The 24,302-nt window shown below is 50.6% G+C and overlaps 1 protein-coding gene across 1 annotated transcript; it reads left to right on the top strand.

Annotated features, from left to right (window-relative positions):
* Positions 1 to 107: 107 nt before the first annotated feature.
* DCPS (decapping enzyme, scavenger) lies at positions 108 to 20,446 on the top strand. Its single transcript, XM_059867370.1, has 6 exons — positions 108 to 275; positions 1,763 to 1,931; positions 11,484 to 11,629; positions 14,179 to 14,292; positions 19,080 to 19,190; positions 20,001 to 20,446. The coding sequence occupies exons 1-6, from the start codon at positions 108 to 110 to the stop codon at positions 20,265 to 20,267; spliced, it is 975 nt and encodes a 324-aa protein (XP_059723353.1). The 3' UTR covers positions 20,268 to 20,446.
* The last annotated feature ends 3,856 nt before the right edge of the window (positions 20,447 to 24,302 follow it).

Raw genomic sequence — 24,302 nt, 5'->3', positions numbered from 1 at the left:
TGTGGGAGGCGCCGCAGGGGTGCGCGACCTCCGAGCCGCCAGGGGGCGCGATGTCTCAGCGCGCTCCGAGGCGCGGCGCGTGCGCAGTGCGGGGGCGGCCGCGAGCCATGGCGGAGGGCCCGCAGCCGAAGAGGAAGCGGGAGGAGGAGGAGGAGAAAAATGGCGGGGCCGCCACTCAAGGCGGCGCCGCCGCCGCCTTCACGCTGTCGGACCTGCGGGTGCGGCGCGTCCTGCGGGAGTCGGCCCGAGACAAAATCGTCTTCCTGCACGCGGAGGTACCGGGGAGTGGGGGGGCAGTCGCGCCCGCCGCCATCTTCCCCGCTGTGGGCACGGCCCCGCCCCCGGCGGCGCGCTCGGGCAGGCCCCGCCCCCGGCAGCCCGTGTCGCGAGCCCCCGGGCGGCGCGGCCCGGCCCGAGGCGGAGCTGGGGTCAGGGGAGGCGGCCGGAGAGCTTGTTGCGATCCTCTTTCTTCTTGGTATGATTTGATGCTTTTGGATTCCGGCACGTTCTTCGTGCTTGGTAGTGAAGTGGCACTGGATTGCAAGCAGCGTGCTGATTCTGGGTCTGTAAATTGTACAGCCATTACAGGAAAATGTGCAATAATTCTTGGGATTGTGCATGGCGAGGGAACCATGCAGCTGCCTCGGCCCCTGTCTCCTGAAGAGGTTCAGCCAAGCAGCCAAGCAGGAGATGAGGGCAGGGAGGTTCCGGGCTGCTTCTTTGGTCTTGAGTCGGTGGTTTGCTGCAGTAACAACTGGGCACAGACCTGCTCTGCCTTGTGAGCGTGTCAGGAAAACCCACAAACGCTAGAGGTTTATGCTTAAAAGGAGATATAGGAGTCCTTCAGCTTTATTCCAGTGCTGTGAGAGAGTGCACTGGGCCACATGCCCGCAGGGTTTTCTTTCTCGAGGTTTTGGAGGGCACAGCCTCTCTTTTATCCTAACTCCCGGCCGCATGTTTTCCTCTTCCTTTCCCCATTCGCTGAGCTATTAGGGAGGTACAGCCTTCTTGAACGCCCTCCCCATATCCCCCCTTAAACCTGCCATTTTCCCCCGAAATTCAGGCTTGTACAGACCCTTGTCTCTTTTTGGAGCCAAACTGCCCAAAGTCAATAGAGACGTTAAGACCCATTTCAAAGACATTAACACTCATCAAATTGTTTGTAAAGGCATTAGCACACATCTTCCTTCTCAAGCTGACAGGGTTGGGAGCCCCAGGTGAGCCTAGTTGCTCTCCCCAGGTGGTATGGTGAGGCCTCATGTGGGTCTTGTACAGACAGGAATGAGGATGGGGAATGTTCCACACCCAGCACCTCCCAAAACCAGCATGCTGAGGCCACTGGATCGGGGGCTGTGTGGTTCCTTGGAGCAGGGCAGCAGTAAGTGGCCCCTGCCCCAGAACTTGCTCCCTGACAGTGATGTACATCCCCACTCCTGCCTTTGCCCTCTTCCTGGGAAATGTCAGAGATGAAATTGGTGCTGTGGGTCAGTAGGAAATCTGGGAGCATCTGGGGAGGTGCAGATGGGCTGAGTCATTGCCCACATCCCCAGCTCCCCCAAAAACCACCTGTGTTCCCTGGTGGGGAGCAAATTCCTGCTGTGCTTCCAGGCAAATGTGCTATTGTTTTTGGATGGATGTCTGGCCTGCAGGGGGGTTTGGGTATGCTGGAGGGCTGCAAGGTGTCTGCCATGATCCCTGACCTCAGACTGTCCACCCAGTGCTGGATCTGTGTTGCTGATGACTTTATCCATTGGTATTCCAGAGGATTGGCCTCTCTGGAGAGGGCACAGATGCTGTAGTCATCCTGGAAAAGACTCCTTTCCAGGAGGAGAAGATCCCAGACCTGCTGAAGAAGCCCATGAACGCAGAGCTGCAGATGCACAATGACATTTACTGCACCTTTTACCTGAGCCCTCCCCCGGAGCTGAGTGGTGAGTGCCCTCAGCCCTGCCCAGGGATCCTGGGAGGGCAGCTGGGATGCCAGGATGTGGTTCCTGCCCATTCCCGAGGGGAGGATGCTGTGAGATAGGCAGGTGCCACCGCTGGACCTGGCTGTGTCACCCCGGTTGTGGTTTGGTGACAGCAGCACACCTGGCCCAGGTGGGAAGGTCAGTGGGTTGTTGCCACCCTGGAGGCAATGTCTCATCCCGAGGCTTTGAATGCTGCCCCGTTTCATCCCCTTTTTCCCATGCCACGGGCAGGTGGCTCAGCTGATGAGGCACTGAATGGCCATAGCTTGGTGACCTTGTACAGGAAGGTGCAGAAAGGCTCAGGGGTGAGAGGGCTCTCTGTGGGTGATTATCAGTGCTCTTAGTGCTCTTACTTGAGTCAGAAAGAGTTGTCTCCTTCCAGAATGTTTCTCTTGAAACAGTCTGCAGGGCACATGCAGCTGCTTCTCATCCCATGGTGGCATCTCATGGGCTTTTTTGTCACCTGGTAAGAACAGGCAGTTTGTATTTGGGGGAGGATTTAAGTGCTGGTAACCTCAAGTGCTGGGGCAGATGACCCCCATCCCCCTGAAGATTTCACACATCTGTGTGTTATAAAACTGTTGATAACCAAGTATGACAAGGACTGATGTGCAGGTTGGGGAGCTGCAGTGGAAGGCTCTCACCCTGGGGAGAGGACTCTGGTCCCAATGGGAAGGTGCCCTGCAGTGGTGGTGCTTTCCAGCTGCCACTGGAAAGCTGGGCTGGTCTTTGGGCACTTCAGTTTAATCACAGAATTCCAGACTGTTTTGGGTTGGAAGGACCTTAAAGCTTGTCTTATTCCTACCTTCTGCCATGGGCAGGGACACCTTCCACTGTCCCGGGTTGCTCCCAGCCCCAGTGTCCAACTTAGCCTTGGACACTTCCAGGGGCAGCCACATATCCTCTGGGTACCCTGTGCTAGGGCCTGACCACTCTCTGAGGGAACAATTCCTAATTCCCAATATCCCATCCATCCCATCCCTCTGGCAGTGGGAAGCCATTCCCTGTGTCCTGTCCCTCCAGGCCCTTGTCCCCAGTCCCTCTCCAGCTCTCCCGGAGCACCTTTAGACACTGGCAGGGGCTCTAAGGTCTCCCCAGAGCCTTTTCTTCTCCAGGCTGAACACCTCCAGCTCTCCCAGCCTGGCTGCAGAGCAGAGCTGTTCCAATCAGAGCTTCTCCATGGCCTCCTCTGGACTTGCTCCAGTGGCTCCATGTTCTTCCTGTGCGGAGGACCCCAGAACTGGGGGCAGCTCTGCAGGTGGGGTCTCACCTGAGTGGAGCTGAATCACCGTCCACAATTAATTCCATGTGAATGATGGTATATATTTAAATTCCAGAAGTGCAGTGATAAATTCCATTTCAATGCTTTTATAAACACAATAACAACCAAACAGGTTTAATAGTCAAAATTAGTCTGAGTTCCTTAAGTAAGATGCTGTTCCAGGGCCAAGTTAAATTTTCATGATGCTTGATGTGCCTTTCCAAAAATTCTCTTGTTTTAGCTCTGTTCCCACAGTGTAGGAGGAAGCACTGTCTGGATTTGTCAGCTTGAATTGTGCAAAACTCCTTTTCTCCTGTGTAGGACTCAAAATTAAAGATTTTGTTGTTGCAGTGAGTTTCAGCCTGAGGAAAACACCATAACATCACGGGTGTTGTTGGAAGATCTTAAAGCTCCTCTTTCTTAGCTGAGAAAGCTCCTCCTTGAGTGCCTGCTGTATTCCAGCCTGGCAGGAGTTGCAGTGATTCCCACGAGGTGGCATTGCAAGACTGAAATCCCCTGGGCTGCCTCCAGCTCAGCCCTGCCCGCCTTTGCCTTCCTCACAGCACTTGGCTGCAGCGCTGTGTAACTCCACATTGCTCCGAGAACAGAATTCCTTATTTTGTTTAAGACTTATGCCAGGTGCAAAACCCCTCCTGCATGGTTGAATGGGGAAGAAGCCTCTGGCTTTCTTATGCTGAGATTTATCTTTTTAATAACTTTTAAATCTGTCTTTAAAAGGTAATTTATTGCAATATTTGTTATATTACTCAGTGGTGCATCCTTCCTTCCCACCCCTCTCCTTGGCACCCCTCAAGTCGTTCTGGATGCTGAGCAGCCCCAAGCAGGAAATCAGGAGGGGGCTGTAGGCCCTGGAGCTGCTGTCCAGGCTCCCCAAGTCAGTGTGGAGAGCAAGGAGCCTTCTTCTTTTGAAGCAATTAGCAGCAAATAGCTGTTTGGTGGGCACATTGCATGAGCTGCTGGTGAGCAGCTGCGCTGGCACCTAGCAAACAGCCCTGTGTGTCAGGAGGGGAGGGAAATTACCCTTTGGAGCTGAGTCAGCCCAAGGACATAGTGTACAGTTGACATGAGGAATGTGGCTTAAGAACCTAAACAGGAGGAATTTCCTGTAAGGCTGCAGTCAGGGTTTGACTGACCTGGGATAATGTCATAATGTGGAGACCCAGGGAGCCCTTGCTCAGGGTCTGTTGGCTCCTTAGTTGCAGGGTTAGTGTTACAGGGTTTTATCTCCTGGTCCTTGCAAGTTTACATTTGGGTACAAGATACAGTAAAATATTTTAGAAAAAAGGCCAGACTTTGGCAATAAGCAGTTTCTTGGAACAGTCCTGTGTTGTGCGATGAAGGAATTTACCTGGGGGATTTCACAGCACCCTGGGCAACTGAACCGTGCCACACTCAGCCTTTTGCTTCTGAGGTGAGATAAACCTCAAGACAGAGGAAGTGGTGACTGCGAGTGACTCGTGCTGATGCCACGAGGAGCTGCCTCCAGAGCATGTTCTTAGTGCTGCCACTGTGCTCCCAGGTGCCTGGGGCTCTTCATTCAGCTGGAAATGGAGACTTCCTTCACTCTTTCCCCACCTCCATGCTGGCCAGCAGGATCATGGAGGTCTTTCTTCTCCGGTACTTGTCAGTGGTGAGGCCTCACCTTGAGTGCTGTGTCCAGTTCTGGGCCCTCAGTTTGGGAGGGACATTGAGACACTTGAGCGCATCCAGAGGAGGCAACGAGGCTGGAGAGGGGCTTGGAACACAAACCCTGTGAGGAACCACTGAGGGAGCTGGGGTTTTCTAGCCTCAAGAAAAGGAGACTCAGGGGTGACCTCGTCACACTCTACAAGAGAGATAGACCTCCTTTCCTTCCTGAATGATGGTTGTAGTCAGGTGGGGTTGGACTCTTTCTCCAGGCAGCACTGACAAAACCAGAGGACACAGCTTTAAGCTGCAGCAATGGAAATTTATGTTGGATATCAGGAAAAAGTTTTTTATAGAAAGAGTGATAAAGTTCTGGAATGGCTGCCCGAGGAGGTGGTGGAGTCACCACCTCTGGATGTGTTTAAAACAAGACTGGGTGCGGCACTGAGTGCCAGGGTTTAGTTGAGTAGTTAGGACATGGGCTGGACTCAATGATCTTGAAAGTTTCTTCCAACCCAGTGATTCTGTGAAGAGGGTTGGGTGCTGCTCCCTCTGTGCAGTCAAACCAGCACAGACGCCAAGCAATGATGCCTTGTTTGTATGGTGACCCAGGGAAAGGGAGGCCAAAGCATGTTGCTTGAGCAAATGACTTCCCTCTGACCTCAGAAGGAACATTTCACTCGGGGAAGATGAATTTCACTCTGATGAGATTTTTAGGTCTGGGAGCACACTGGTGTGAAGGCAGCGCCAGATGAGTCTTGCTCATCTCATTGATTTTACTGCACGTGTCAAGGCTAAAATGGAAAATAACATTTGCAGACAAGCCAGTAATGGTCAGAGTTTGTCTGAAGGGCAACCCAAACCCATGGAGTGAGGAGAGGGGACTTTGTGAATTTGTGGGGAGTAGTGTATCAGAGCTGATGTGACTGTGCTGCTACCAAAGGCAGGCATGTGCATCTTATTTTAAGGCCACTTTCTGGATTGTCGTGGTTTGAGAGGAAATGAAGTTTTTTTGAGATAGTGTGGTCACGCCAGTCGGTGTTCAGATTTTAATATTGGCTCCTGGTTTGTCTACTGAGGGCATGGATACGCCTCTGAGAACACAGGGGGTTAAAAGCTGTGAACTCCCAGGGGAAACTCTCTTTGAGTTCCGGTCTTGGAAGAGAGCAGACCTTCCCCTGCCCGGTCTTGGAAGAGAGCAGACCTTCCCCTGCCCGGTCTTGGAAGAGAGCAGACCTTCCCCTGCCCGGTCTTGGAAGAGAGCAGACCTTCCCCTGCCCGGCTCCGAGCTGGGCGGGGGAGGGGAGCCATGCGGCCGGAGGAGGAAGGCCAGGCCTGGGCCGAAGGGTGGAGGAGCATTGCACTGCGAGGGCTTTGGGCAGCCATCCCCCATTCCCCCCCGCAAGGAAGAGAGAGGAGAGCAGCCTGTGCCTGTGATAGCTCAGCTGGAGTGAAGGAGAAGGCGGGGGGGGGGGGGGGGGGGGGGGGGGGGGGGGGGGGGTGCCCAGCAGGGCAGCCAGCCGAGAGAGTTCATGAACCAAACCGGCAGAGCCTGGGACTTTTAACCCTTCTTGGGATGATGGAAACCTTGCAAATGCTGAGTCTTCCTGAAGTTGAAGAAATAGAGCGAGATAGCAAGAAAATGGGCAAGTGAAAGACATTGAGAGAAGTTGAGAAGAATCCTAGGTGGGAGGAGATGATGGAGTGGCTTTTGGCTGGACTTTTTCTTGAATAGCCATGGCAGAACCCTTGAGTTCCTGTGACACAGAGACTGCATTCTAGGGGGAGGCAATGGCTCAGAGCCAGGAGAGTGCGGTGATGTGAAAGTGTGTGAACAGAGACGACGGGTGAGGAGGGTGGTGGTGGTGCCCTCCGTCTTCGAAGAAGAAGAAGAGGAAGATGATCTCTGTTCAAGAGACCCCTCAGCCCCAGGGGGTGAAATTTGGGGGGGGACAGGTGTCCCAAAAGGAGAGGGACTGTGCTCTTTTTAGAACTAGACAAAACATCCTTAAAGAGAAAAACCCTCGAAGCAGCTCTGGTCCATGTGCAGTGGTGAGAGCACTGGACATGGAAGGAAGAGGTCACGATGGCAAAATGTTCTCCAGGCAGTGCCACACGTGACACGGAAACACGAGAAGTTTCGACTGTTTCCTGGGTGAAGTCTGTAGTGCAGGAGAGACCCCTCTCTTCTCGAGGAATTGAGAATTGATTATCTAAAGAGTAGTGATAAACTGAGAGCGAGTGATCTAAAAAGTGGTAACAGAATTAAGAAATTTAGTAGGGAGAAGAAGAGGAAATTTAGAAAGTTTTCATCCTGTGTTCTGTGTGTTTTTCCTTGTAAGTTTAAGTTAATAAAGTTTTTTTTTTCTTTCAATCTTAAATTAGAGCCTGCTCTGCTCTTTCTCTGATCACATCTCACAGTAGATACCAAGAAAAGAAGTATTCTCATAGAAGCACTGGCATTGTGCCAGACTCAAACCATGACATGGATGTTCCCTTGATTTAAGAGGCAGCTTAAGCCTAGATGTGAGAAGAACCCCCAGCCTTGGCTTTCCCCTGCAGGGAGGGCAAGGGCTGATTTCACAGAAGGGGAAACATTTTCTGACTACCGAAGGTTGGATTGTAAAAGCCAGATGGTTCAATATGCATGTTGCCTGATAGCATCTAATTCCTCACACCCATTTGCCAAGGAGAGTTTGATGTTTGTGGCAAAAAGCAGCCTCTTCATGCCTGGCTGCTGTGGGACTATGTTTCTCCAGAGCTATGCTGGTGATTTAAGGGCTCTTATCAGTCCTCTAAGGAGTCTTTACTCCCTGGCTGCAAGCTGAAGCTTCTTATCTTTTTATCTTAAGATAAAAACATCTTAAAACAAGCACAATAGGAGAAGCTCTGGCTCCATTGCTCCAACATGAAGTGGAGAAATTGTGGGAAAAATGGGAGAGTGTGGAAGGAAAGTTTTCAGTCATGCAGGAAGTAATCCACATCCTAAAAAGAGTCTGGTTTTGGGCAGTGAGGAGCTGGAGAAACTTGCAGGAGCTGCAGTGGGAAGGCTGGTTCTTCCTGCATCTCCATGCTTTGGCTGCCTCTGGGGTTTGCCCAGCCAAGGAAACTTCTTGCATTTACACTTAAAATAAAAAGCTCAAGCCTGAAGCCATGGGAGCATGTGGTTTGGAGGATATTTGGGGGTGTCCTTGTGCTTTGCTCTGTGCAGAGGTGGTAAACTGCAACTTTCCTCTTTGCAGTGCCTGTTTTAGCTAAAGTTCCCTGAGCCCCCCAAGTCCTGGTGTGAGCCCCAGGGGCCAGGCTGCCTTAACTGAGTCCCTGGCAGTATTCTTGGCTTGCCCTGGCATGTGCTGGCCTTGGAAACTGTGAGCTCTTATGCAAGCTTTATCCTTTGCAGCTTTAATTCATTCACTTAAGAGTGCCCCAGCTGTTTGGGACTAAGCCATGGGCACACCTGGCTGGGGCTGGGTTGGAATCCGGGGTTCCTGTGTGACCATAAACCCAAACAGAGGCTGTTCATGCAGAGAGGGAGGTTTTGTGTTATATATTTACTTAGGGCATTATGTATTTGGTTAGGGCTGCATCCAAGGTGCTGTAATCCCACCTGATGGTGAGAAGACAGCTCAGAACTCGGTGCAGCAGGAAAGAGGAAAAAAAGACCTGTAAGAGCTCAAATGCTGACTTGCCTGTTGTTCCCCAGCCTTGGCACCTTCCTGCACCTGATGGTGAGGTTGATTAGGGAGCTTATAAACGAAAGCTCCGCTTCCTGCTAGCAAAGAGAGGAAAAAACACCCCTGGCCAAAAGGAGAAATAGGTTGTGCCTGTCCTGTGTACTTCTCCTGGCTCCTTGGAAGGGGTTACATCTGTCTAAAACAGGCTGGTAGTAGATGTTAATGCTCCAGTGGGGTGGGAGAAGAGAGTGTGAGGCCTCTCCTCACTGATGTGCTGAGCTGGAGTGGGGTTTTGGCAGAGCCTGGGGACAGTGTGGCACAGAAGGGGATGAGCCCCAAGTACAGATCATTAGTGAGCTTGGTGTGCCCTTTCCTACTGCCCGAGCTCTCTCTGCTCATATTTTGTCCTCTCCTCCTGACAGCAGCTGCCTCCAGCCGTTTTTTCCTTAAATTTCCCAAATGGTGTTCTGATTTTTCTTTTGTCTTGGGTTGTGTTTTCCTCTCTTGTTTTTAGCAGGAGAGGGGAGAAGTGTGTGCCTGGTCAATCTGAACCTCCTTTTCTCCTGGGCAGTTTCCCAGCACTGTGGTGATTCCTCTCAAGTGCCTGTCATAGAGTTACCAGCCTGGGCAGTTGTTCTCTGCCTCTTGCTTGTCCAGGTTCCTTCAATTAAACCTCCTGGCTTTTTATAACCTCCAGTTAGTTGATGGTCAGTCCTGTCTTCCAGAATAAACCACGGATGCTCTGTGGTGGCCCCCGGCTGGCGTTCAGGAACAGGCTGGCTGATGTGAGTCAGATGTGAGCAGAGACAATCCCTGGTGCTTCAGCCAGCTTAGAAACCCACATCACGTGTCCAGTGGTTCCCTACCCCCACTTCCAGGCCGGGGCAGGTTTTGAGTGCCCCACGGCCTACGTGCTGCTCTGGTGCACATGGAGCCTGCCAGGAGCAGACTTGGAAACCGGAGTGTGGCCGAGTGCCAGCACTGGAAACATTTTGGGGCAAGCCTGGTCTCGCTGTGGATGTTTCCTGCAGCCGAGTCCGGGCTCAGCTGTGACTTGGCATCCTGTGTGCAGCTCCTAAGGACTGTCAGGCTCTGAGCAGGTATCAAACAGCCTCTCTGGCTGCACTGATTGATGCTAATTAGCATCACTGGGGCATTTTGGGGTTGATGAGACCTTTAGAAGGGAAATAATCATAAGTGAACCACAGCCTTTCCCCTGCCTTTTCTTCCAAACATCTGTTCAGCTGCAGCTGCACATTAGGGAGTCCTATGATCTCTCATTTAAAGCACCCTGAGCTCTCTCCCCACCATGAGCAGCCACCCCCAATTTGGGGAGGTGTCAGGGAAGCCATTATGGGTCCCCTGCACCCCCACGCACTGTGGTTATCACCACCCAGCACTGAGGGGCTTTTGCTGCAGATCTTGCTCTATTTTTGGGGTATAAAATCAAATTTTGAAAGTTTCAGCCTGAGGCTGGCTGTGGTATTTTATCTTTCGCCTTTTTTGTTTTCTCCCCAGTGCTTTGCTGATCTTTTTAAGCGAGGAGAGCTACAGCCTTGTCTTTTTTTCTTTGGTATTACATCATCCTGCTAGAAGTGCTAATTGAGTCCTGGAAAACAACCTTGTTTGAACATGTGTATGGTGGGAATCAGACCAGACTGCCCTTGTGGTTTGCATTTTCATATTTCATGTTACCAGCATTTTCCTGTGGATTTCATTAAGCTGTGTTTGGCATGGAATGAAAAGGCAGAGTCTCTCAGATTGTGCAGCGCTGACCTTAAAAAAACAGAAAGCAGAAAACTAAAAAAGACTCAAACCATCCTAAATCCTGGCCCTGGGAACAAATAGGTGTTTATATTCAGTGTCTAGCTAGCCTTTGTACATACTTAAGGAATGAAGCACAGTTTTGGTGCCCTGCTGTGTGTGCAGCCTGTGGTTTTGTGTGGCAGACCCTGGGCACAGTCTGCAGTGTTCACAGTGCCCCAGTCACTCGCCTCAGTCTGGTCTGCCTGGGGTTTGCTCAGGCTCATGGGGCTTTTCTCCTTCATGCACTGAAGTTTATAGCAGCTTTGTCAGCTGAGAAGGCAGAGACACTCCTGTGCCCTTGGAGCACCTTGGAGCTGTGGCAGGCTCGGTATCACACATCCAATCTTAGCCAAAGACGGATGTTTTCTGTGTGTTTTGGCCCTGTGGGTAGGATGTGCTGCTGCCGACATCACAGCTGCCAGGTTGACAAGGTGAGCACTTGCATCCTGTTCAATGCCACAGAAATTACACAGCAAAGTTCCAATCTTGAGGCAAACAGAACATGTCTTCTTTTTGCCAGGGTCACTCAGCCCTCTTCCCTTGGCTCATCCTGAGCTGTGTTGACTTATCAGCTCACGTTGCTTGCTCTGGATCTGTCCCTGTGCCCTTGACTTCTTTGCCTCCTGTACTTGGGGCTTGAGGCCAAGCACTCTGACTGAGCTCTGGGATGAAGCTACTCCTGGGAGTTCGTCTTGGTTTGTGGCTGGATGAAGTTGCTGGGTGTGTCCTGTGAGCTTTGAATTTAAGTATGAGGAAGATGTGTCTCTGTCCCCAGGGTGGTGTTTCTGTCCTGATTGTTGATGGCACATAAACACTGCCCTGGGAGCCCCTCCTCTGCCCCGATGTTGCTAATAGGTGTGAAAGAGAGAGTGTGGAAAAACTCAGGCAGCAGACTCCTCCACCTGAACTGGAAAGACAGGCCCTGGTTGTGCCCTTGGCTTTCTCTTTCTTCAGAAAAGCAGCAGCAGTGCAGGAGGTTAAAGCACTTGTTTGTTTTCCATGTCCATTCTCCCTCACCCTCTCTTCAAAATGTCTTAGTGTGGCATTTTTTGGAAGGGAAAACAGATTTGTTGGGGACTGAAGGAAGCAATGTGGTGGTAACTCAGTGATTGTGTTTGTTCCTAGAGATCAAAGCCACAGTGGTGTACCCTGCCACGGAGAAACACATCCAGAAATATCTCCGTCAGGAAGTGCACCTCATCCGTGAGACCTGGGAGGATTACAAGAACATAACCCTGCCCTTCATCCAGTCCCAGAGCTTCAGCATCCAGGTATGGGTACCATGCCCTCTCCTGCAGGCACAGATGTCTTTGGTCTCCTCTGTCAAAGCACTGCTGTCAGAAGGCTTCTCTGAAACCCAGGCTGGAGAGCTAGGAGTGTTCTGCCCCATCTCCCTGTTGGTTGTGTTGTCAGCTCTGTAATGCTGTCCCCTCTTATTTGGTTGGCTGGGACATCCTGTTCCATCTTTGCAGAAAAATGTTTGCCTTGGAGCTGGACTTGAAATTGCCTTTCCTCAGGTTTCTGGAGAAACTCTAAGTTTTGTTCTCCTTTCCAAGGTTGGCTTCCTGGGCATTGGTGCTGTTCACTGGGCTTCTTAGGAGTCTCTTGGTTGTTGTGGAAATGGAAAGGCACAGAATGTGCTTGGATTCCTGCGTCACAACTCGCTCCTCCTGTCATTCAGCCCCTCAGTCCATATTCCACGTAGTGAAACTGTTACTTTTAGTGTGCTACTTGCCCCAGGCAGTCCCAGCTTTTTTACTTTTTGACTGTTCATCTTCCTGTCTCTCCTTTAGTGACCAAAGGAGTACAAGTTTGTAGGGATCAATTCATGCCAGCCTTTGCAGAAGGGGGAATAAACCAAATCCTGGGGCTGCTGAGGCTCTCCATTAAAAATAACTCCCCAAAACTAACCAGGAGCCTTGGATTTCCCCCCACCCACCCCACTCCCCCCGCCTTCTCCCATCTTTCCTGCTGCCTTAAACTGGAGCATTTATTAGCTGGAGAGAGGCAAGTGTGTGTTTCTTCCAGGCCACAGCCTTCATGGAATATTTTCTCTTTTCTTTTGCTCCCAAATTTGTTATGTTTCCTGGTGTAGCAGCTGCCTTCAGGAATTGCTTGAGCTCTCACTCTGCCTCTTGCCCCAAGTGCTTGTGAGCTGGTTTCAGTACGTGGAAACACGTTCCTGGTGACCATCAGGAGCATCTGCTGAGAAATCATGGTCGGTCCTTGACCTCTGGGATTTAATAATGCTGTTCCTTGTCTTTGTCCAACTGGTTTTGCCAAGTGGAAGGGGAAATGTGAGGGGTGACAGAAATACCAGGGGACTACAGAGGCATCTGTGTTTCCTGCTGGAAGATACAAAGTGTGGATGCTTTCAGGATAATGGCTTTATTGTGGTGCCAGTCTCTGGACATGTGTTCTGCTTGCTAAGCTTGTGCTGGGAGCAGCAGGAGCAGTCAGCCAAGGACCTGCCCATCATGAGGCAGCCTTAGCTTTAAAACTCAGCTCATCTGATCAGCGAACTTATTTAGGGCACTGATAGCTTGGCACTTGTGATCAGAGCAGGCTTAAAAATCCTAACAAAAGGCAAATGTCCATTTTCTACTGAGCTTCCCTCTGAACTTCCCTCCCAGGGTTATGGAACAGAGTGAGCTTGTGCCATACTTTTGAGAATCACTTGAAGAATCTAATCTCTAAGATGATGCTAAGGAGAAAAGATAGCAATTTAAGCCAAAAATCCCAGATTTAGGAACGAGAAGTAGTTTTTTCTCTCCAGATGTATTTAGGTCAGTTTCCAGCAATCCTAAGTGTTTATTAGATTAATGAAACTCTTGATGGATTTCCCCCAAAGTGTCTGGGGGGAAATCCAGCCCAGCTTATTTGGTGTACTTGTGAAACTGGCTGCACCTTCTCTACCGACCTGGGGCAGCCAGAATATTTCAGACCTATATTTGGGGAGGAAAATTATGTTTCCAAACATTTTCAGCTTCCAGACTTTAGCAATTTCCTGCTGCCTTGTGTTACCACCTTCCAGGGACCTGGCTGAGGACTCTCTTGCCAGTCCAGTACTTAAGCTAAGCTTAAGCTAGAGCATAACATGCATTTTGGAAGTGTAAAGAAAGATGCTGGAGCTGAGGCTGGGAGCCAGGGAGAGCAAAGATGCTTTTCTCTGGTCTTACTCTATCACTTATCCCTGGTGTCTTCCATTTCCATAACTCTTCTCTGAATGGTGCTTTGCCTTGCAGGAGGAGCATGGGGGGATAACCAGAGCAGGGATTACAGGCAGGCTGGAGGCTGGAACCTTAAGTATGGAAGAAAAAGAGTGGTGAGCTGTTTTCTAATCAGCCAGGGAGCCAAGAGCCATCCATTGCCCAAAAAACCACAGGCCTTTCGTATCCCTGCAGAGAGCTGCCAGCAGCCAGAGCCACATCCAACTCTGCTCCTTCCTCTTTGAATAGGGAACAAAATCAGCCAAGTTCCCTTCCCAGACCTGATTGTAAAGATTTTGCTGCAGCTTGGGGGGTAAAAAAGATGTAAATAGCCCCATGGTGCTGCAAGAGGTGTGTGCTGAGCCCCACAAGAGCTGGGTTCCACTGCTTTTAACTGAAGTGCTCATAATATTCTGGAGTTTATTGGTTGATGAAGTGTTTTATGGCTAATTAATTACAAATTATTTGGTGATTTAAAATAAAATTGGCAGGTTTTTTTATAAATTCTAGTTGCAGAGAATGTGCAGTAATCCATGAGCTAGGCTAAATGCACCTGAGGTATTGTTTTTTTAATTCTCTGCTGACTTCTAAATCACATACTTCTCTTTCAGTGGGTGTATAATATCCTGGAGAAGAAAGCTGAGGCTGATCGAATTGTCCATGAAAACCCAGATCCTTCCAATGGCTTTGTTCTGGTTCCAGATTTAAAGTGGAATCAAAACCAGGTTGGTTTGCTCCTCTAATGCTGCCTATCTGAAGGTAATCCAGAGGAAATATCCACTTTCAGGCTACTAAGAGCACCCTGAGAGAGTCTGAGTGTGTTCCTGTGCACACTGTTGTTAGTGATGACGTTGCCAGGGCCTTTTAGCTCAAGCTGATTAGGCATGCTGCAGACCCAGGCTGTTCTCTCCCACTGAGATGTATTTATCAGGTTTACTTTCACTTGTCCATATCAACCCAAATGTTGTCAGGATGTGTTCAGACCAAAACCCTGTGTATTTGTTCTGCTGAACTTGTCTGGTTTTTTGGTGGGGTTTTTTTTTGGTGGTTTTTTTTTTTTTTTTGCAAACCTTGACTTGAGGTGCAAACCAGGCAGCTGTGTTGTCCTTTGGTTGCTGCAATTAACTCTCCTCCACAGTGTTAAACAGATGGTTCTTGGCTGATGAGCAGCTGCTTTACCCCTTGTGGGAGTGGCTACTTGGTGAAAGTGATTTCTAAGACCAGGCTGTAATCCTAAATTGAGAATTATTTCTTAGGTTCTGGCTCCCTTTTGTGCTTTAAATTTGGGGAGGTGAAACTCCATACACACACCCCTCCGTTGAAGTTGGTGGCATCAGAAAAAGTTCCCATCGTGTTTCTGATCCTCATATGCTTCTGCAGGGGGCATGTGGGGAGAGTTGCTGTATGATTAAGACTTAAAAATGAAAATTAAAACTCAAAAAAATGGGAACAGAAGGCTGCTGGTGGGCAGCTCCATCCTGTGTGTCTGTGCAGGGAGCAGCTGTTTGTGGTGCAGAGCTGAGCTGGCTCGGGGAGTCCCTGCAGGGCACTGTCTGCTCCCTGTGAATTCCTTGCACATCACTTACTCCAAAAATCCCCTGTCAAGAGCTGTTGGGACAGCTAAGCTCGAATTTCCACTTGGTCACCAGAGGCACACCCTTCTTCCTGGTGAGATTTTGCAGCACAGGGGATACATGTCCAGCTTGTAGGATGTGCCCTGTTCAGTGCCCTCCCAGTGGAGCAATATTTAAAAACATGCAGCATGTTGACCCTTTCCTTGCTGTCAGCAAAGCCTTGGCACACATCCTTGTGTGCAACCAAGCTTTGCAACTCACATCAGGACTGGGCTAAAATCATAGATGGGCTAAAATTTGTGTTTTGGATTTCTCTAAAGAGCTGCTGCATCCACATCTCCCAGCTGGCATGGTCAGGGAGTGTCTCAGTGGCAGGATTTGTCCTTAGGAGAGGTTTCCCCGTGTTCCTGTTGCCTCTTGGAGCGCTGAACAGGATCTTCTGGACTTCTCCCCAGTCATCCCTGGAGCTTTCTGGGCCCTTTGGACTGATGATCTCCTTCCCAGGCAGGCAGACAGCATCCAGATTGCCTTTGAGCCAAGGAATTTCTTCTTGGCTGTGGGTGGCACTGAGCCAGAGCTGATCCTGACAGCCCCGGGGCTGCTGGGGAACAAGGTTCCTTCTGCCACATCCCACCTGACAGGCAAGGCTGCTGAATGAAATCAGGGAGGTGAGATGCAGCTCCCAGCAGGACTCTCCCTCAAAAGTCCTTTTAGCAATGTGGCCTCACTCCTTTAGTCCCTGGCCCACAGATCCTATGAATTCACCTGCAGTTATTTCAGACTACTGGATGGGGGGAAAATTCACTTTAGCACTGGAAAATCTGCTAGTCTCAGCCTCCTGGGTGCTGCTGCCCAACCTTGATAATAGTTTGAATTGGTTTCTTGTGCTGATGGGGGTTTTTGGGGTGGTTTTGTTTTTTTTTTTGTTTTGTTTTGTTTTGGTGGGTTTGTTTTTTTTTTTTTTTTTTTTCGTCTTTTTTTTTTCTTTCACAACTTTTGAGTTGGTTTCAAATCTGCAGGAGCCCTGAGGCGTTGCCTGAAGCGATGCCTGGCATGACATCATTCCAGGCCTTTTTAGCAACAGGATTATTTGTTTCAAACAGCAACATGCAGATGTTCTTAGGAGAAGAGCTGTTTGCCTTTCCTCTCACCAGCCAGCCTGGAGCCAAAGAGCACAAGCTGATGCACTGTCTTTTTCTGGAGCTGTGCATGGGAATCAAATGGAACCCTGAGCATGGCTGTGCTGGCTGGGTGCAGGAGCAGCTCTGTGCTTCAAGAGCTTTGTGAAGGGTCCTGTGAGCAGCCTCTGAGACCAGCAGCTATTTCCAAAGACCTGCATTGGGTTTCTCACAGCTGTGAAGAGATCTGCTGGATCTCAACTATCCAAACCCTTTTCTTTCCACTGTTTATGTTACAAAGCCACTAACTGAGCTGGAGGAGACTGGGATTTTTATTTTTTTTTAAGTGGAATGATCCACATCTTTGTGTTGCATTAAACATTGAATATGCTGAGTGCTTCAGGGGATGCCAAAGGTTTGTCTGAGAGCTGCTCAAGGGACATATTTAGCTGCCCTGGGTTTGTACAGTGACCAGTTAGGCCTTGAAAATTGTTATTTATAGAACTGATGTGATTCAAAAGTGGCCAGCTGTTTGCACAGTGGAAAAGTAGTGAGCTTATCACTGGGGAAGTTTTCAGTTTCAGTTTTAGCCACTCTAGTTTGCTGTGGTCCGCAGTGGTGGTGGTGAACACAACCTTCCCTGAGACCAATGGGCAGGAGCCACAAGAGCACCAGCACACTCTCTCTCTCTCTCTCTCTCTCACACTCACATACTATCTCTCTCACACACTCTCTCTCACACTCTCTCACTCTCACACTCTCTCACACTCTCTCTCACACACTCTCTCACACTCTCTCACTCTCACACTCTCTCACACTCTCTCTCACACACTCTCTCACACTCTCTCTCTCTCACACTCTCTCTCACACTCTCTCACTCTCACACTCACATTCTCTCTCACACTCTCTCTCTCTCTCACACTCTCTCTCACGCACTCTCTCTCTTTCTCTCTCTCACACTCTCACTCTCTCTCACACTCTCACACTCTCTCTCACGCACTCTCACACTCTCACACTCTCACACTCTCTCTCACGCACTCTCACACTCTCTCTCACGCACTCTCTCTCACACTCTCTCTCTCACACTCTCTCACGCACTCTCACACACTCTCACTCTCACACTCTCTCTCACGCACTCACACACTCTCTCTCACTCTCACACTCTCTCTCTCTCTCACGCACTCTCTCTCTCTCTCTCTCACACTCTCTCTCTCACACTCTCTCACACTCTCTCACACTCTCTCTCACGCACTCTCTCTCTCTCTCACTCTCTCTCACACTCTCTCACACTCTCTCTCACGCACTCTCTCTCTCTCACACTCTCTCTCACACACTCTCTCTCTCTCACACTCTCTCTCACACACTCTCTCTCTCTCACACTCTCTCTCTCACACTCTCTCTCACGCACTCTCTCTCACACTCTCTCTCTCTCTCACGCACTCTCTCTCTCTCTCTCACTCTCTCTCACACTCTCACTCTCTCTCACACTCTCTCACACACAGACACACACACACATGCAGCAGCTCGGCTGGGAAGGCACGGGAGGGTCCAGGCATGGACCTCTAACATGCTGAAGGGTATAAATCCAGGGAAAGAGGGGGGCAGAGGAGAGCCTCAGGGATCCTATGGTCTGAGGGCTCAGGGGTAGTACACAGGGGATGCCAGGGTAGATGGACAGGGTTACACAAACCAGTGGGGTAATGGGGAAGGGAGAACTCACTAGGGCATGAGCACATGAACTTAAAGGGTAAAAGGGGCAGGGAAGGCCAACGGGCCAATGGGGAGGACAGAACTGGCACAAATTAACATAGTGCTGCAGAGCACCTTGGGGGAAGCTTCTTTGCTCACCCTGGGGGAAGCTTCTTTGCTCACCCTGAGGTGTGAGGAATGCCCAGAGCCAAAGGTGCATCTCTCCAGCATGTCACTGTTGTCTTTACCTTAGTAGGCTCATGGTTTTTGTCTGTGGTTCAGTGTAAATGCTTATCTGAGTGTGCTGCAGATCAGCTGCCACTGAGAAGGCTGTGGGCTGTGCATGGGGGTGCTGGCAGGGGCTTAGTGACCCTACATATCTGGGTGGGTCCCTGCACCTCAACTCCAGCCTCCAGTCATACAGAGAGAGCATTTTTGAGGTGCTCAGGAAGATGTGAAGGTGGGAAGGGCAGCACCGAGTGCAATGTTCACAGCATGAGAGGGCTGGTCACTCCATCTGTCTCTAATGCTGAGAAAGTATTTTTGATCCCACTGTTTATGGGTTGGGATGAGGCTGTTCTCTTCTGGTCATTTCTGGACAAAACCCAGTTTCGCCAGAAATGATGCTTTGAGGTGTAGTGGGATTGTGGCTGAGCTCATCCCATACTGGGACATTCAGCCCCATGTTGAAGACAAGTATCCTGGTATGACACAAGAATCCCTTTATAACACAAATATCTCTGTGTAACACAAATATCTCTGTATGACACAAGAATCCCTGTGCAGCACAAACATCCCTGTGCAGCACAAATATCCCTGTGTAACACAAGTATCCCTATGCAGCACAAATATCCCTGTGTAACAGAAATAACCCTGTGCAGCACAAATATCCCTGTGTAACACAAGTATCCCTATGCAGCACAAATATCCCTGTGTAACAGAAATAACCCTGTGCAGCACAAATAACCCTGTGTAACACAAGTATCCCTGTGCAGCACAAATGTCCCTGAATGGCACCAGGATCCCTATATAACACCCTGGGAAGCTGTGAATAGTGTGTCAGGCCCAAAGCAGTGCTGCCTCCATGTGCTGTCTGTGTGTCCCCTCCATGCCCACCCTGTGTCCCTGCAGCTGGATGACCTGTACCTGATCGCCCTCGTGCACCGCCGGGAGATCAAGTCTCTGAGGGACCTCACGGCCGAGCACCTCCCACTGCTGAGGAACATCCTGCAGGAAGGGAAGGTGAGTGTGAGCCTGGTCCCACGCTGCTGCCCTGGCCAGGAAGAGCTTGGCCGCCTCTGCAAAGGCACGCCCTGGGTTTTGTGGCACAGCATCTGCCTGGGGGCTGCTCCTCAGGAGATAATGACTCATGAAACAGGGCTGTGTTGCCCTCTCTGCCCGGACAGCCCGGCTCCTGCTCTCCATCAGCACCTTCCCCAGATCATGCCACATCCAGGTGCTGTAGGAATGCTTTATACTTCCTGTTAGCAGTGAGCTCTTCATACTAACAACCCCGTCCCAATCCCTTGCCTGTTCTCACTGGCTGGTGTGTTTTTCCACAGGGTGTGTTTGGGAGATGGATGTGCAGTAGCTTCTCTTTCCTTCACTGCGTTAGAATTTGGAAAGTAATTGCACTAGGGAAGGTGGGAGATTAATTAGGAGATTAGTCAGGGGATTGCAGCGGGCGGAGCTGGCGTGCTGGAGTTTGCTGTTGCTGTTCATAGCTTTAATTACACTGGCTGGTAACGGATCCCTGTTACTTTTCCAATGAGTTGGAGTGATAAGAGTGAAAGGGAAAATGATAGGGGTGGATAGCACATCCCATCATGGAGAAATAAAAGTGGGGCAGCCGGCGGCCTCGCTCTGTCCCTGCAGAGGCTGAAATGGAGGGTGGGGAAGAGTTCTGTCCTTCCAAACTTCCCCCTTTCCCTTGCTGTGAGGAAGCTGAACTCCCTTTTACCTTTCTCTACACCTTTCCTGCCATCCAGAGATGCTCTTTCCCATCCATTCCAAGGTTTTGCCAGTGCTGAGCTCTCTGTTTCCCCTCTGCAGGAGGCCATAGTGAAGCGCTTCGGCGTGCCGGGCTCCCAGCTGCGGATCTACCTGCACTACCAGCCCTCCTACCACCACCTGCACGTGCATTTCACTGCCCTGGGCTATGATGCACCGGGCAGCTCCGTGGAGAGAGCTCATCTCCTGTCTGATGTCATTGACAACCTGGCCATGGACTCCATGTACTACCAGAGACGGGCTCTCACCTTCCCCCTGCGGGCTGATGAACCCCTGTTTAAGAAGTTCCAGGAGGCAGGAAAAGTGTGAGGAGGCAGAGGTGTTTTTGTATAATTTTTTAAAAAATAAATACCCATTTTTGGGCTTTTTTTAAGGTTGTGTTCCTTTTATGTTTTTAAACTCTGTTTTTGTACAAGGTGGGGCTGATGATCCTTTGCTATGGAAACCATGTTGTCTGTTCAAGTCCATTAAAACACTGATTGAATAAACCCCTTTGAGTGTGCTGGATTTTACCTCAGACTGGGTGCCTGTGGGATGCAGTGAGCAGAGGGGTTTGGCTGGGAGTGGCTTTGTGTATCCATCTTTTCCACCTGTCCCCAGATGACAGCCCAGATAGGGTAATAGGTAGATGGACAGGTCCAAAAAACCCTACTATCCTCAGAAAGCTTAATTTGTTTCTTTTCTACAGATTTACCCCTGGGAGTGAGTTTGTGCTTTCCTGGAGCAGGGAGGGGTGCCTTCCTTCAAAGAGCTCCAATGACTAACCCAAGTCCTCACCCTTCCCGTCTGGCTGTGTGGAGACAAATGCTGTGTGCTGCCTGATCCCCAGCCTGAGAGCCATCACCCCTCTGCTGCTCCTTAGTCATCTGTGTCTGAAACAGCCTCGTGTGCAGGGACAGCCCTTTCTGACAGAAGCTGCTAAGGGTTTGCAAGGATTATGGGTTAAAACCCCCCAGAAAGAAATAATAGTGCTCTTCCTTCTGCTGAGGTGGTGCAGGATGGGAGAGTGGCAGGAGGTGGATTCAATGATCCACTGTGGTGCAAGACCCAACTTCTCTATGTGCAGGGAGCTTCCTTGGCCACCCAGCCATTGGTTCCCTGGCAGCTTCTCCACTGAGCACCAACCTCTGAAAACTTCATGAGTTCTTGGTGCCAGAAAGGGCTCTGGTTTCTGGTTGGTAACCAGGGATGTAATTGCAGGAATCGTCTTGCTGCTACCCCAGTTCTTTGCTCCTTTCCACACCCTGAGGTCTAAGAGGGGTTTTTTGCTGATGGTGGAAAACCCAGATGTGATTTATTTTTTCCAGGCTGCTGGCTGTGCTGGACCAGAACCCAGAGCTAGCTGGAGCAAAGTGCCATCATTGGAGCTGCCCTGGGGCTCTGCTCAGCTCATCCCATTTATAAATATTGAGGTCAGGCAGCTCCCTGATGCCTTTTAGCAGCAGGGAGAGGCAGAGCAGCTGGATGCAGCCACCTTCTCTTATTTCTCTGCAGAAATTCCCATTTCCTGGGTGAACAGTTGGGGTTGGTGATCTTAGAGGTATTTTCCAAATTATTCTTGGAGACTAGAAGTGCAATCCATAGTAAGAAAGCTGCAGTGATCTGCTGCGGGAGCCTTTCCCTCTTGCTTCAGCTCTACCCACCTCCTGAGCAGAGCAGAGCAGTTGATTTGGGGAGCTGGAGAGCTCTAGGATCTGGACATGGTCGGTGGGGTTGCCTGTCCCATGGCTCTCCCCTTCCCTAGGTTTTAAATTGCTAAGGAACAGGGGTGATTTGCTCCTACCAAAACATTTTCTTTGCCAAGGGGGAGCTTGGTCTCCTTTGGTGAGGGAACATCCAAGTTTTATGTCTCCACCCAGGTCAGCCCAGGAATGGATTGAAAAAACACCCTCAGTCTTGAAAATAGACTCTCAGAGGGCTGTGACAGACAATCAAGCAGCACATCTTCCACAAACCATCTGCCTGGCTCCCGCTGGATGAATCGTTTTCCTGGGAGACTGCACTGGAGAGCAGGGGGTGCACGGAGCCCGGGATGGAGGCTGCCTCTGCCTGCCCCAAAAGAAGGGGTCAGGGGGAGGCATTCTGATGGATCCACAGCCTTCAAAGGATTAACTGAGGTCCTGGGGCTGGGCCTGCAAAGCCAGATGGCATTCCCAGGCTGTGGCTTGAGAAAGGGTGAGCTTGAGGTGATCCAGGACAAAGCCGGCTTGTGCTGGGCATGAATTGCCACATTCTTGTCCCTCTGGAGCAGATGCTGCTGAGGGCATTCCCTTCCTCCTTTCTGAACAGATCCTGCTTGCCTGGCTCCTGCTTTGGCCTCATCACCCTTTTGGGAGCATTTTGGCTGTGCTGTGATGGATGGCACAGCCTCTGCCCGTGCCTTGGTGGGGCAGGACACCAGTCCTGTCCTTCACTGGTTCCCCAAACCCTTTTGTCGGTGTGAGTTCTGAAGGGTGATGGCAGAGCTCGTTACAAATTCAATTCTCAAACTGCCAGCAATTTTTCCCTCTCTTTTCTTCTCCAAATTACTCAGCACTCATCATGCTGAATTAATCCAAGTGGCAGTTTATCCTTTGTAAATTAAATATTAGGGCAGGGTGTAGTCATTCACAGTGACTAACAACCCAGCAAAGGCTCCTGGCACTCTGGTACGGCAGCAAATATATTCCTGTTTTCTGGTGGGCTTTGAACCCCTGTTGTTTGCTGAGGTTGTGGTGGCCACTGGAAGCTCATGGCTGATTTTTGGGTCCACCCAAGGCAACACAGGTACCTTGTGACTGCTGGTGTCCTGAGATCCCTGTGGGATGGACACAGCCGGTGTCCAACACTTGGTATGGGATCACCATTGCTCCCCAAATCTTGGTGATGCTCGAACCACAGCACTGTGACATCTTGGCACAGAGGCCTGGGCAATCAGAGGTCTGGGTGATCCTGGTTTTGAATCTCTGCAAGGGCTTTTATTCTGCTCCCAGTCCTGTTGATGTTGCCCTGCGCCATGGGGGATGCTGGAGATGGAGACTATCACCCCAAAATGAGCCCATCCAGCATCACTAGCAGGATGCAGCTGCTGGGGACTGAGAAGATCCTGGGAAGCAAAGCTTTGCAGCCTCTTTTAATATTCTTTCTGTCTTGGGGGCACAGCAAAAATAGACATTTGGGATGCATTATTATTGCTGGAGTTTCATTGAATGTTGTTTATTATTTTCAGATGCAATAAACCAGGATGTGGAACCCATGAGACCAAAGGGTCAAAATATCCTTCAGGCAAATCCCTGTGGCCCCACTAATTATCCCAGATTGTCTACAAGCCCGTGGCAATTAAAACCTAATTATGGCAAGTTCTCCTGTCACCACGGGTAAAACTGCCCCACTTGCTAATGGCAAGGAAACCCCAGCTTAAAAAGGATGAGGAATGAGGCAAAGATTCTCTTCAAATACTGCTGTAGCTCCCTTGGCAAAATCGGATGTGTCAGCTTGACAGGTGTTTTATCAATTTATATTGGCACTGGACATGTTGTCTCAGGGATTGGCAAAACTCACCCCGGGCAGGAGGGATGAGTTTGAGGCTGCAGAAATAATAAAAAAAAAGTATTGAGGGGAATAAAAAAAACTTCAAAAGTTGACTGCTAATTTTTTGGGATAGGATGGAAATGGAATCCCATGGGAGAGCAAGGTGGCCTGACATGGGGCATTGCTGTGGTGAGGAGTAATTTATTTTCAGGAAAAAGAAAAATACTTAATATTAGTTGATGATTTTAAGCAAAGCCATCCCCAGGGTGTTTGTGTGCCATCTCATGATGGCTTAGAGCTTAATCTCACGGAGCTTCCAGCATCATCTCATGGGGCTTCGATGAGGGAACAGTGCAAACCCCCTGTCTCCATGTCAATCTCCAGCAGGATGAGTTTTGCTCACCCCCAAAATTTGCTGTGAGCCAATTTTGGCGGGTTTTGGGGTTTGCCTTGGGAGGGCCTGCCCCCAGCCCCATGACTTCTGGGGGTCCGAAGAGCACGGGGAAGGCGTTGTTGCCCACCCCATCCTCTCCCGTGACGGGGACGAGGGACCGCGCGCCTTCAGCTCCCGGGATGCTCTTCCCCTCCTTCCTTCTCCTCCTCCTCCTCCCTCCGCCGCCCATCCCGCGCTGTGCGCAAGCGTGTCCGCCCCCCGCCCGCCCTCCGGGCCGGCCCCGCATCCCGCACCCACCCCCCGCATCCTCCCGCCGCACCGACCCCCCCGCGCCGCCCCATGGTGAGTCCGCAGCCGGGGGTCCCCCCCGAGTCCCCCCCGAGTCCCCCCCGGGTCCCCCCTCGGGTCCCCCCGGGTCCGCGTGTCCGGAGCGGGGCTGC

The sequence above is a fragment of the Haemorhous mexicanus genome, chromosome 24 (assembly GCF_027477595.1).
Source record: "Haemorhous mexicanus isolate bHaeMex1 chromosome 24, bHaeMex1.pri, whole genome shotgun sequence".
Lineage (NCBI taxonomy): Eukaryota > Metazoa > Chordata > Aves > Passeriformes > Fringillidae > Haemorhous > Haemorhous mexicanus.
This window is presented reverse-complemented; position numbering and strand designations above follow the sequence as displayed.